At 50.5% G+C, this 14378-nt stretch overlaps 1 protein-coding gene across 3 annotated transcripts; it reads left to right on the top strand.

The window, feature by feature from the left end:
- The first annotated feature begins 4520 nt into the window (after positions 1–4520).
- LOC128334517 (uncharacterized) lies at positions 4521–14378 on the top strand. Of its 3 annotated transcripts, none has more exons than XM_053271417.1 (4): positions 4521–4699; positions 5269–5595; positions 12550–12705; positions 14042–14378. In XM_053271417.1, exons 1-4 carry the CDS (start codon positions 4639–4641, stop codon positions 14098–14100), a joined length of 603 nt encoding a protein of 200 aa, XP_053127392.1. In that variant the 5' UTR covers positions 4521–4638; the 3' UTR covers positions 14101–14378. The 3 variants fall into 3 exon arrangements, with proteins under 3 accessions (XP_053127392.1, XP_053127393.1, XP_053127391.1); XM_053271418.1 differs by having other exon boundaries at positions 14038–14378; XM_053271416.1 differs by having other exon boundaries at positions 12550–14378.

Below are 14378 nucleotides of genomic sequence, written 5' to 3'. Positions count from 1 at the left end.
GAGATGGATCTTGGACCAACAAACGGAAGTACTTTTTCACAAAGGGTGACTCTGTGGGGTGGGAAGGGGATGGCCAAAGGGGGCTAACACTCCCTCAGACCAGTAGCTTCCTCCTCCACCGGGCCCCCATTTCTGCTTCAGAAATCTAACATGCTGGACCCAGCTGGCCCACCCAGAACCAGAGGTGCTCTTGCCCCTGGACTTTGGGGCCACGGTCCAGGGCCTCCACAGCCCCTGTGTAGCAGAAATCCCCCGGGTTCTCATAGACAGAGACTGGCACCAACAGTTTGAGAGAAAGCAGATTTATTGCCAGCAATTAGACTCAGCGGAATAATTTCCCAAAGGCTGAGCCCCATTTACTGTGGCTTCGCCTTTTGTATACAGAGCAATTTACATATTGTGGATACAATTCTTATTAGTAAGCAGCGTCATCTTACAATTATACCAATCAAACATTTTCTGCTAACTATAATTAAGCATTTCTCCTCCGTATGAGCTATGATAGACCAACGTCTGAGTGGTCTTCAAGCCTTCAGTGGTAATCCGCAAGCAAGGGTTGCACCCCCCCTTCCAGCCCTGACCCCTGCTCCTGGAGGGACAGGCTGGAGATGAAGCAGAAGGCCAGGAAAAGGAAATTGAGGTGGGGGAAGGTCCTGCAGCGGTGAAACAGAAACATAGTTATAGATGGGTACATTGCCCACACAGTCGAACCTAACAGACACTAGGGCCACTGGGGAGCCTGGGGGAGCGGAATGTGGGGTTACAGTAACTGAGGGTAGACCGGGGGAGCCGGTCATAGGATCCGGTGGTGCTGGCTTCTTCCTCTGTGCGTAGATCAATCCGCTTCCGGTGGGATTGAATGCAGGGAGCCGACGCTCAGAATCTTGACCTGTGTCTACTGCCAGTCCCGGTCGGCGGGTGGCAGAGGTATCGCCTTCCACCTTGGTTCCTTCTGATTGGCCTGGGGTTCGAGGGCACCTGCGGCGAAGTCGGAGTCGGAGTGGACTTTTAGGATCTAATTCAGTGGTGGTCTAATCCACCAGTTTACGTCCCTGAATTGCCTTCCCAGCTGTTGGATCTGGCCTGCCACTATAGTGTTCCCCAGTTGGGTCAGATCAGGGGTCACTCGAGAAACAATGGGTGGCGGCCTCCCATACAGGGCCTCAAACGGGGAGATGCATGTGAATTTAACTGGCCCTGATGCGGAAAAGGATGCTGGGGAGCAATTTTGGCCAGGTCAAGTGGGTCTTCTGGCATAATTTGACCAATTGGGTTTTAATCGTCCTGCTTCTGCGTTCCACTCTTGTTGAGGATCGGGGCCTATAGCTCGTGTGGAGTTTCCAGGTAATTGGAGAGCCTGGACTACCTGCTGGATGATCCTGGCCACAAATGAGGGCCCAGGACTCAATTGTGAGGGGGAGGCCAAATCTTGGTATGACCTCTTCTAGCAGGACCCTAGTGACCTCTCTCTCCTTTCCTGTGAATGTAAGGAACACCTCAACACCCCGTGAAGGTGTAAACGAGTACAAGGACACGGCGAACGGTCCCCGCCCGGGGGAGATCAGTGAAGTCAATTTGGATATTCTCAAATGGGGCTGCCCCTACTGCCTAAGCCTCAAGGGGCACAACGGGCCCCTGTCTTCATGCTGGATCTGCTTGAGTAGATCCTCAGCCGCTCTTCGGGCTGCCTGGTCAGCCCTGTGCAATCCTGCCACCACCACCCCTTTGGTGGCCTCGGCAGTGCATGACAGCCACTCGCCAGGGACACCAAACAACCTCGAGGAGGCGGAGGATCTCCTCCCTGTGTTTTATCTTCTGGCCCCCTGCGTTGATTGTGACCATGGGCTCCCGGGGGCCCATGTTGAGGGAGCCCGGTCTGTCCTAGCCTCCTCCTAGGTGGCCAGGCCGACAAAATCTCCTGGCTCCTGCCACTCAGGGGCCTCTCTGATGGGGTCATCCAACACCTGTCCCTGTGGCATCCCTCTGCCACAGCTTGTGTTGTGACCGCTGGGCCTCCCATCTTGGAGTTCCCGGTTTCTCTCGGGGCATTCATTCTTCCAGTGACCCTCCTCTACAATAGGCACATTGGTTGCGCCCCATATGTCCCTTGCCCTCCTTCCTGTAGCCTCTCTGCATTCTGACCTGCTCCTTCTCTCGCTCATCTTGCCCATGCCATCTGAAATGGTTGCCACCAAAAGGTTAGCCTTTTGCCTCTGGCCACGGGCCTTTTTGCGCTTCTCTTCAGTAGCTCTCTTTCTTTCTATCTCCTCTCTCCTGTCTGCTACTTCCCTACCTCTCCTTGCTTGCCTCTCTCCTTCTCTGTTCCCCTCCTCCCTGTTTCTCCACCTTCTGTCTGTCCCTCCTTCACTCACCTGTCTTTCACTTCCCCTTTCCTTTCAACCCCTTCTCTATCCCCCCTCTGTCTATTCTATTCATGCTGACCCTGTTGGCGATGGCCAACAGCTGGGTAGTGTTCATCCCTGCAAAACCCTCTTGCCTTTGCAGCTTCCTCCTAGTGTCAGGGGCGGCTTGGGTGACCGGTAAATCTGGGAAGATCGCCCCCATCTTCTTCGTCTGGGCCCGCGTGGACAAGGGGGAGAGCTGTATCAAGGGTCCTGGGGCCTCTTCTGGTTCCTCTTCAAGGAACCGGGGCAGGTGCTGCCTGTTGCTTTCAACAGCTCCTGAGCCATGGGGGTTGTTTGGTCATGAGGACCAACCAGGAATCTATGGGGGCCCCGGGGCCCCTGTACCACATTCCAAACCCTCTGGCTGCAAACATCTTTAGTTGGCCAGGATCAAGGTTGATCCCATAATCTCCTGCCTTTCTGGTTTTGGGTTGGAGCAGAGAGCAAACTGCTTCCTTCCTACCGTGTTCCAATTCCCACTGGCCTTGGGGATGTGGAACCTCAAGTACTTTACACGGTCCTGGCAGACTTGGGCCTTGGTTCTCGAGACTCGGTAACCACTAGTCCCTCAGAGCCTTCCTAAGCCTGACTTGAAGCTCTTCAGCATACAGTCTAGGGGTGTGCTCTTTGTGTGTTTCCCACCCATCTATCAAGACAGAGACAATGAAGGGAAGGGTGTAACAGACTGCCAGTAAGGGGTCTGGCAGTTCACACACAGGGTGACAGACAAAACAGCTGATTCACAAGCCCCCTTGAGTGACCCAAATGCACTCGCGTGATTGGGAAATGCGCTTGTGAAGGGGTCATCCGCACTCAACTTGTCAGATTCACACACAGACAGCCACACTGCTATCCCTTCCCCCACAAGCCTGGGCGGCGGTTTCGACTCCCCTGTGGAGTCTACTCGGGCCCCCGTAGGAGGTGATCAGGCTCCTCTTCTCCTTCTAAGGAAGGAGGCCAACTGTCCCGGAGCAATATCGCAGTGTCTCACCTGGTCCTGCAGCGGAGCTCCGTTTCCCTATTATGGTTTCTCTCAGCTGGTGCAATCACCTTCAAGGGCCGTTGAGGATGTGGGGAGGGCCCTCCGACCCGTTCGCCGATTTGAGCAAAGTTCAAGTGGAACTCTGGCACGCCTGGCTCTCATCAACGGGCGATGCCTGATGTCCCCCCCCCCACACACACACATGCACTCAAGGCAAGTGGGCAATAGCCCCAATCCCGGACACGAGCCCCAAGGAAATGTAGCAGAAATCCCCCGGGTTCTCATAGACAGAGACTGGCACCAACAGTTTGAGAGAAAGCAGATGTATTGCCAGCAATTAGACTCAGCGGAATAATTTCCCAAAGGCTGAGCCCCGTTTACACTGTGGCTTCGCCTTTTGTATACAGAGCAATTTACATATTGTGGATACAATTCTCATTAGTAAGCAGCGTCATCTTACAATTATACCAATCAAACATTTTCTGCTAACTATAATTAAGCATTTCTCCTCCTCCTTCTTTCTCTGCATATTGATTGCCAACTATTTCACTCCCTTCCAGATGTGGCCTTGAAAGTACTGGCCAGCCTTTGTTATCTATAGATACCAAGGGGGCCCCTTTGCCTGCATTCCAGCAGGTCAACAAGAATTATTGTGCTTTTAGCAAGTTGCAATTAGAGCAGTTTGCAGACCCTTTTAACCATTTCTTGACCACCACAAACCTGAGTCTGCCTCACCTGGAGGTCCCCAGTTCCCTCTTTAGTCTGTCCGGGGTGGCGTGGTCAGCCAGCCGAGCATGATGATGCTTAATTTGCAGGGGAGGGGGGCCAGCTTCCAAATTTACTTAGGTGCACATGTGTGTGTGTGTGTGTGTAGGGGGATGATGCTTAACTTGCAGCAGGTGGGTGGGGGTGCCTCCTAAGGCCTTTAGGTCCAGGCTCCACAATTATCTAGGTGCACCTCTGCCCAGAACCGCACGTTGCCCCTTCTTTGCCCGGCCTCAAGTTTTCTCTGCATGAGAAAAAAGAGGAACCATAAAAAGTATGAGGAAGGGAGAGGAAGTCAGAAAGAGAGGGGGAAGCTCTTCCTGTTTTCAGCTCTTCCTGATTTCACATAATGCTGGTCAGCACTTCAGGTCTGGCTGAAAATAAACCGCCTTGCCTGCCGAGGACACCTTGCAGCCGGGGACAGGGGGTTATTCAGCACGGTGGAGTTCGCTGGCAGAAGAAAAGGCACATCTTGAGCGAGACACCATGAGTCCCCAGCGGGATAAAACCCTCCTGCCTTTGATGCTTCTCATTTTCCTGACTATGGGTGAGTCTCCTTTTCCAGATCAATTTCCTCCTGCTTTAAGAATCCTGCCGTAGGTCTGGGGGTTCTGTATTCCAGAGTTCCCAACCTTGCTCCCCAGATGTTGTTGAGCACCATATTGCAGGAGGGAGGTCATGCTTTTTTTTTAATGTTCTCCTGTGGAAAACATCCCCCTGCCCACCCATGCTGCAACGCAGCTCACAGATCAGGTGCAGCCATGCATATGTACAGCAGGGTTAACAGTAGTTTTACCTGGGTTTCTAGTTCCAATCAGATTTTGTCCTGTTTTATCCAGTTCTTGGGTTGCTTTTGTGCTTGTTTTATAATTATTTATTGTTGTTTTATGCCTTTTTATTGTAAGTCAGTCCCCAAGCAGCAGTCTGCTAGAGCAGCAGGATAGAAATGTTTTAGATAGACAGACAGACAGACATTGGGTCCAATCTGGCCCTAAATTCCTTTCCGTTTTCTGTACACAACATAGAGGCTAGATGCATATTTTTGTGGCTTATTCACCCATGATTTTCTTTGGTTTATTTGCTAGTCTTTTCACACTCTTTCAACCTGTCTTTCAGAGTGCTCAGTAGAAGTTCGTGATCCTCCCCTTTTAGTGATCCAGACACCTGCCTCTCTGAATGTGACAGAAGGATCAACCCTGAGTATGCAGTGCAGGATCGAAGGAAACATCTCATCCATTTCCTCTTGGTTTATGTGGTATGTCCGTAAAACTGATGGAAAGTGGAAAGTAAATGACACTGTCCAAATATCTACAAAAAGATCTGCACAAGGGACTAATCTCACTCTGATGACAGCTGATGTAGAGGATTCTGGACACTATGAATGTCAGGCTGGTGACTCAGAGATTTCTGCTTGGAGTAATGGGACCCAAGTGACCGTCAATGGTAATTACTTGCATTTCCTCAATCTCTTTTTTGCAGGGAGATTTGAATTCTCTCACAGACGCATCTGTGCACACCTGGTAAGTGGTGTTAGCGTGGCGGCAGGTTGAGCTGGTGCCATTGCAGCTGTATGAGCTGTGATAGACCAATGTCTGAGTGGTCTTCCAGCCATCAGTTGTAATCCGCAAGCAAGGGTTGCACCCCCCTTTGGGCCCTGACTCCTGCTCCGGGAGGGACAGGCCGGAGGTGAAGTATAAGGCCAGAAAGCTGAGGTGGGGGAGGGTCCCGCAGCCGTGAAACAAAGGCATAGTTATAGATGGGTGCACTGCCCGCCCACTTGAACCTAACAGACACTAGGATCTCTGGGGAGCCTGGGGGAGCGGAATGTGAGGTTACAATAACTGAGGATAGACCGGGGGAGCCAGTCATGGGGTCCGGTGATGCTGGTTTCTTCTTTCTTCCCTCTGTGCAACAATCCGGTTCCGGTGGGATTGAAGCAGAGAGGCGACGCCCACGGACGGTTTCGACCTGTGTCCTCCACCAGTCCCGGTCGGCGGGGAGCAGAGGTCTCGCCTTCAGCCTTGGTTCCTTCGGGTTGGCCTGGGGTTTGAGGGCACCTGCAGCAGAGTCGGAGTTGGAGTGGGCTTTTAGAACCTGATTTAGTGGTCCACTCATGCGGTGCTAATTTTAGACGGGACCAGTGGATCCAGGCAGCAATCCCCCCCACTTCTTGACAGCCATCTGTGTGGCCATGGAACTGTATGAGGTCCCCTCAGAGGGGCCCGAGGGCCTGCCTCGGTCCCCTGGCCATAACGGTTGCACTGTGGCATCAAGGAGACTGGGATCTGTTCCTGGATCCACAGTTTTTGGCCCCTGGATTGGCTTCCCAGCTGTCGGATCTGGCCTGCCACTCTAGTGTTCCCCAGTTGGGTCAGATCAGGGGTCACTCAAGAAACAATGGGTGGCAGGCTCCCATACAGGGCCTCAACAGGGAGATGTCTGTGAATTAACTGGAGTGGCCCTGGTGCGGGAAAAGACGCTGGGGAGCAATTTTGGCCAGGTCAGATGGGTCTCCTGGCATGATTTGTCCAACTGGGTCTTAATCATCCTGTTCATGCATTCCACTCTCACTGAGGATCTGGGCCCTACAGCTCGTGTGGAGTTTCCAGGTAATTGGAGAGCCTGGACTACCTGCTGGATGATCCTGGCCACAAGCGAGGGCTCAGGACTCCGTTGTGAGGGGGAGGCCAAATCTTAGTATGACCTCTTCTCTCCTTCCCTGTGCATGTAAGGAACGCTTCAACACCCCATGCTGGTGTGAGCAGGTGCAGGGACTTGGCAAACGGTCCCTGCCCGGGGAAATCAGTGAAGTCAATTTGGATATACTCAATTGGGGCTGCCTCTACTGCCTGAGCCCCGAGGAGCACAACGGGCCCCTATCCTGGCATATGTCACGCAATGTGCATGAGCTTTTCCACTAAGCGGACACGTTGTGGACATGTAGGGATTCCTGCAGTAGCCTTTCTAGGGCCACTTTTCCCACATGGGTGGACTAATGGTAGTGTTCTACCAAAGCATCCCAACCCTTTGGGCACTACCTGCCTGTTGTCTGGCTGATGGAACCAGCCCCTGGTCCCTGGCTGGTGACTCAGCCATCCTGGTTTCATCCTCTGGGTATTGTGGGTCCCAGAGGTCTGGGGGTTGGACAACAGGGTCCCCTGTCGGGCTGGATTTGCTTGCAGACCCTCAGCCACTCCTTGGGCTGCCTAGTCAGCCCTCCTGTTGCCTCTTGTGCCTTCCTGCCATCCACCCTTTGGTGGCCCCTGCAGTGCATAACAGCCACCTGCTGGAAACACCAAACAACCTTGGGGAGGCAGAAGATCTCCTTACTGTGTCTTATCTTCTGGACCTCTGCGCTGATGGTGACCATGGGCTCCCATGAGCCTGAGTCGAGGGTGCCCAGTCTGTCCTAGCCCTCAAAAGGGGAGGCCAGGCTGACAAAGTCTCCTGGCTCCTGCCTCTCGGGGGCCCCTGTGATGGTGGTCTTCCAACACCTGTCCCTGTGGGATCCTTCTGCCAGGCTTGTGTTATGACCACTGGGCCTCCCAGACAGGAGTTCCCGGTTTCTCTTGGGGCACTCATTCTCCCAGTGACCCTCCTCTATGTTCTGACCTGTTCCTTCTCTTGCTCAACTTACCCATGGCATCTGAAATGGTGGCCGCCAAAAGTTAGCCTTTTGTCTCTGGCCACGAGCCTTTCCACGCTCCTCCTCCTTTCTATCCCCTCTCCCCTGTCTGCTGCTTTCCTACCTCTCTCTGCTTGCTCTTTCCTTCTCTGTTCTCCTTTTCCCCTGCTTCTCCACCTTCTGTCTGTCTCTCCTTATCCTACAATCATCCAAACATTACCTTCCTGGCTTCACAACAAGCAACTCAAAACAACATGCCAAACCTTCATTACTTCACACCTTCCTTTCCTTTCCTAAACCAGCCTCTTCCCATCTGCCTTCCAACAATTAACCAACCTTTACACCACATGCACCAAGTAAGCCTCCTGAAACATCTCTATCTCTCTGCATCTTTCCAAGTGAATCTATGCCACCCCTGCAACTTACACTTCTCCTCTTGAGATTTACCTCCATCTCTGCTAGGCAAATGGTCCCAGCCTGCTTGCCTGGGCCTCTGCCCTCATGGCTGCAGAGAGGGTTGCCTGTTGCTTGCAACGGCTCCCAAGCCATGGGGGAGGGCGTTTGGTCTCAGGGACCAACCTGGAATCTATGTAGGGGTATTGGTCTGGGTGTCCTGTAACTACATTCCACACCTTTTGGGTTACTAACATCTTCAGTTGGCCAGGATCAAGATGATCCCATAATCTCCTGCCTTTCTGGCTCTGAGTTGGGGCAGAAGCAACTGCCTCCTTCCTACCGTGTTCCTAATTCCCACTGGCCCTGGGGATGTGAAACCCCAGGTGCTTCACACGGTTCTGGCAGACTTAGGCCTTGGCTCTTGGGACTCTGTAGCCACCAATCCCTCAGAGCCCTCCCAAGTCTGGCTTGAAGCTCTTCAGCATACTGTCTAGGGGTGTGCTCTTGGGTGTGTGTGTGTTTCCCACCCATGATTCAGACAGCTATCCAGACAGACAATGAAGGGAAGGGTATACAGACTGCCAGTAAGGGGTCTGGCAAGTTCACACACATAGGTGACAGACAAAACAACTGATTCAAAAGCCCCTGTAAGCGACCCAAATGCACTTGCGTGATTGGGAAATGCGCTTGTGAAGGGGTCGTCCTGACTCAGCCCATCAGATTCACACAAACCAGTCACACTGCTATTCCTTCCCACCACAAGCCTGGGTAGTGGTTTCAGCTCCTTTACTTTGGCAGCCTACTCGAGCTCCCTTGAGGGGTGATCAGACCCTCCTTCCCCCTCTAAGGAGGGGGGTCAGTGTCCCGGTGTGATATCGCAGTGGCTCACCTGGTTCCTGTAGCACGGAGCTCCGTTTCCCTGTTCTGGTTTGTCTCAGCTGGTGTAACTAGGGCCGTTGAGGATGAGAAAGAGGGCCTCACGCACCGTCCCGGACCGGAGCAGAGCTCAAATGAGCTCTGGTGCGCCTGACTCCTATCAGGACGGTGCCCGCCACCTCCTCCACACTCCCTCAAGGCAAGTAGGCAATAGCTTCAATCCCAGACATAAGAGCCCCCAGGAAATGTAGCAGAATTCCTTAGCCCGGGTTCAGAGTGCGAGAATTGACACCAGCGAATTGAGAGAAAACAGATTTTATTGCCTGGCAATTGATCTCAGTGGAATCGCTCCCAACCTGAGATAAAGATTACATCGTGATTCCAGCTTTTATATCCATCTCAGTTACATTCAGTAAATACAATCTTCATTGGTTAGCATCACTTAACCGTCATATTACAATTACAATTATTGCAATTAGACTACATTCCTCTAGTACAATGGAGCATTTCTACTCTACATGTTGATAAGCAAACTATCTCACTCCTTTCCTTGGCCAGATGCTGTGTCCTTGAAGGTGTCATAGTTATCGCCCAGCTATCTCCAGATCCCAAACAGGGCCTCTTGCTCTGCATTCCGGCCAGTGAGATTTATGACTTCTAGCAAGTAACAATTTGCAATTAACAACAAGGCAGCTTATAGACCCTATTAACCATTTCTTGACCAGCGCAAACCTGAGTTTCTGCCTCAGGACCTTCTGCATATCTTACAGCAGGCAGCGCTCACATGTGCTCACCCATCCATATGCAAACCAAGGCAAACCCTGCTTAGCAATTTATGCTTGCTACCACAGGGCCAGTTCCCTATTCCTGGCAATACTGAAGCCAGTGCTGATTTTAAGGCCAAGTTATCTTACATTTAAAGTGTACAGCCTGTCCTTCTTTGTCAAAGCAAAGTACCATTTAATTCATGTATATACATTACCAAAAGAGCATAACAGAAATCAGACACAACTCAATCAAGCAGCAAGAGCCACTGGATTAAATAAAATACAGAGCTCATCTATTCCACATCAACAAGCAGCCAGTCACAAAGCAACACTGACAAACACAAATTCAACAGAGAGATTGCAGAAAGAGAACCCAGCAACCCAGATGTAAAACCAGAATCAGCATTTTATGTGCTACCTAAGGGAAACACCGATATTGGGCATCAGCGAGAGAGGAAGGTGCTGAAAGGCCTCATCTCATACTGCACCGGAGATGGCAATGGTCAAGCCCTCCTGTATTCTACCAAAGACAACCACAGGGCTCTGTGGGCGCCAGAAGTCGACACCGACTTGACGGCACACTTTACCTTTTAAAGGCACATCATGTTGGGGCAGGGATGGTATCAGGAGGTTGGGCATAGATCAGGGGCCATGACCATTGAAGGGCCTAGTTGACCCAGTCATCGACGTCCACTGCCAAAGCACCCGCACCTGCCTATCAGCACCCAGTAAACCTCCCTGCTGGGCCCTAGTTGCCAGGCAATGGTGGGCAGCAGTGGTAGATGTTCCTCCTAGCTCCAACATGGTTCCAACATGTCCATGCCCCTCCCCTACAAGTCAGGGCCCAATAGGGAGGTTTGCCAGCAGAGGCAGCAGATGCTCCTCGCTGTTGCCGCAGCACTGAAGGTGGAATGCCCACCCAACTCCCCCTTCCCCCCTTCCCCGGCAGCTGAGCACCAGCCAGGAGCAATGCCCATGCTCCATGGGGAACTCTGCTCCAGTTTGGGCCTGTAAGATACCAGTGAAGGAGCCTGGCCAAGGCATTTAGCAGGATCCAGGCAGAGAAACAGGGCAGAGACAACAGCTCACAGGACAAGCAGAGGACCACGGGCAGGGCCAGTGGTGTCGTGCTGCAGGGACACAGACCCAGTACTCTTTCCCCTCCAGGGTCTCAGCAAAGCCACTGGCTTTTACACTGAAATAATGTGCTGCTCTTGCTATTCTAATCATTTATTGCCATGCTTTCTCTCTCAGGAACGTAGAGAACGGCCTTATACTGTTGCTCCATCTAGCTTGGTATGGTCTACACTGACTGGCAGGGGCTCTCCATGGTTTCTGGCGGGAGTCTCTCCCAGCCCTACCTGGATTGAACCTGGGACTGTCAGCATGCAAGTCCTACAGTGGACTAGTGTCAGAACATCCTAAAACAAATGACAGGGATTGCCCACTGAAATGCACTGGTCCCTTCCAAATGGCCATGGAGTGCATTGAATTTCTGAAGGGCCAACGGCCATTCCTATGGCCATTTGGAAGGAACCAGTGCATTTCAGTCAGCATTCCCTGTCATTCACTCTAGTATATTCCGAGGAGTCTACATGATCCTTGACGTCTTGTAACAGAGCCCCCCAAATAATTGCATCTATCTAAGTGAGGGGTATGGCCATTGGAGCATGGCTGTCAGGGAGGGTGTGGCTATGGGGGCTGTCATGGAGAGTGACAATTTAATTTAGTTTAGTTTAGTTTAATTTAATTTATTTCTATACTGCCCCTCCAAAAATGGCTCAGTGTGGTTCTTCTTTCTGTCCCTGAAGTAGTGCACAAGAGTATAAGAATGCAAGATGAAATGGCCAAAGGAAAGGCAGATGTCCTTTGACTTCCCTTTTGCAAGCCCATTAATAAGAAATGCTATAACACATATTTAGTTCCTTGATCTTTCCTAGATCCACCCAAAATGACTTTACCCAGTCAATGAGGAACCTCACCTACTAGTAGGAGATAATGGTTTGGAATGACATCTGTTGGACTGGAGGCAAAAATAATCTGATGTGGAGGCCTTAGGAAGTCTTTTTCTGAACACTTTCCATTCTCTTTAAATCCATGGTTTTCTCCAGGCTCATACCTGAATTGGAACTGGGTGTAGGGCTGGAGAAAGGCAAGGGTGTGGTTGGAGGCTGGGGATGATGGGAGTTGTAGTACAGCAAAAGGTGGAGTATCTCATTTGGCCACCTCTGCTATAGCCAATTTCAGAGCTGCAACACATACAATGGCAATGCTCTTGGCCAACATGAAGTCCACCCGCCCCCCCCGCCCCTGCATTTAGCAAAGGAACATAGGAAGATGCCTTCTACTGAGTCAGACCATTGGTCCATCTTGCTTAGTATTGTCAACACAGACTGGCAGCAGCTTCTCCAAGGTTGCAGGCAGGAATCTCAACCCTATCTTGCAGATGCTTGGAACCTCTGCACGTAAGCATACAAGTCCTCTTCCCAGAACGTCCCCATCCTCTAAGGATAATATCTGACAGTGCTCACATATGTTGTCTCCCATTTGAATGCTAACCACAATGGACCCTGTTTAGCAAAGGAGAATTTGATGCTTGCTACCATAAGACCAGACCAATGGGTCAGTAGAACTTCTCAGCCTGTTCTGGCAGGCAGTTTCTCTCTACTCCAGGACAGCTGTTAGTAGAAGATCTTGACTTGGGTCTTCATTTTCTTTTGTGTTTTTATGCAGAAAAACAGTCAGACAGCAACCTTATAAGTCCTGGAGTGGGTCCTGGCACTGACGCTGGCTTTGGCATTGGCAATGGAGTACGAACTAGTGTCATAGTTACCCTCCTCTTGCTGACGATAGGTGTCTTGGTGTGGAAGTACAAGCTGAAGCCCAAAGGTAACATTCCACACACTAAAAGTCCTTTTCCTTCGAGAGATCAGAGGCTTGGTTGCATCACAAAAGCACACCAGAGAAGTTTATCAATGGCCTCTGACATGCTAAATGGGACCACCAGGTCCGGAATATACTCACTCTCTCCTCCAGGCTTCAGTGGATCCTGTTTCTGAACAAATCTGGGGGGATGGGGCGCTGAATGAGAATATTTGAAAAATGACTCAGACTTGCAGAAGCCAGGTGCAGAGATGTCAGCCACAAGCAGGATCCATGACTCACCCTGGAGTGGTGGTGAAGGCTTCCAAAGGAAAACAAATGGAGGTACTTATTGTGGGGAGTCAGGGCCTGAGAGATGGTTTAGATCTGCCTGTTCTGGATGGGGTTACACTCCCCCTGAAAGAATAAGTATGTCACCTGGGAGTGCTCCTGGATCCCAAACTCACTGTGGTTTCTCAGGTTGAGCCAGTGGCCAGAAGCGCTTTTTATCAACTTCGGCTGATACGTCAGCGATATCCATTTCTGGAGGTAAAGGTAAAGTTGTGCCCTCGAGTCGGTGTCAACTCCTGGCGACCACAGAGCCATGTGGTTTTCTTTGGTATTCTACTACCAGGGGTTCAGAATGCAGCAGCCAGACTGGTCTCTGGGTCAACCTGAAGGGACCTTAGAACACCAATTTCGAAAGAATTCCACTGGCTGGCGATTTGTATCCGAATGAAATACAAAGTGCTGGTTATTGCCTATAAAGCCCTCAATGGCTTGTGTCCAGGGCGTTTAAGAGAGTGCCTCCTCTGTCATCAACCCTGTAGTCTATTAATATCATCTGGAGAGGTCCGGTCGCAGTTGCTGCCAGCTCCTTTGGTGGCAACCCGGGGCTGGGCCTTCTCAGTGGCTGCTCTGGGCTCTGGAATAGGCTCCCTGTTGAAATAAGAGCACCCCCTTCTGTGTTTGCTCTTAGGAAGACCCTCAAGACGTACCTGTTTTCTCAGCCTTTCAACTGAAATTTAAGAACTATTCAATGTGGTTTCTTCTTCTGTGATTGTTACATTTGTTTTGTGAATTTTAACTGTTTTTGAATTGTGTTACATTTCCTGGGTTTTAAAAACTTTGTATGCTGCCTAGAGATGCATATATCAGGTGGTTTAGAAATATGATGAACAAATAAATAATAAAATAAAAGGACTGAGGAAAAGTGTTGGTCAGAAAGACAGATTGATAGGTAAAGCAGAGGATTTGGAACTGGGAAGTAGAACTACCATTGAGGAAGACCTACAGCATGCTGAACCGTGTTTGGCTTGGACTAACTGCTTTCTTATTCTCCTTTTGGGATACTACAAGACAGCTGGACCAATTCAGAGCCTTTTTGGCCAAGATAAAGGACTTCTTCTATCTTCTCTTTGAGACATTAGAAGACAGCTGGACTGACCTCAAGTTTTGAAATTATTTGTGGCATTGTCATCCTGTTTGAGAATGGTAATTAGACATTGGTAGTTTTCTGTTCATTAAAATAGAAAGGTTGTATTTGCATATGACATACCTGTTTACATTTGATGGTTTTTTCATATGTATTATCTAAGACCTTCCATGTCAAGCTTTTATATTTTATGGGAATATGCACAAATGAACTTTTATATCTTAACCTGGATACAATCTGAAATTAAATATATATGATTATAGGA

This window comes from Hemicordylus capensis, chromosome 9 (assembly GCF_027244095.1).
Source record: "Hemicordylus capensis ecotype Gifberg chromosome 9, rHemCap1.1.pri, whole genome shotgun sequence".
Classification (NCBI taxonomy): domain Eukaryota; kingdom Metazoa; phylum Chordata; class Lepidosauria; order Squamata; family Cordylidae; genus Hemicordylus; species Hemicordylus capensis.
This window is presented reverse-complemented; position numbering and strand designations above follow the sequence as displayed.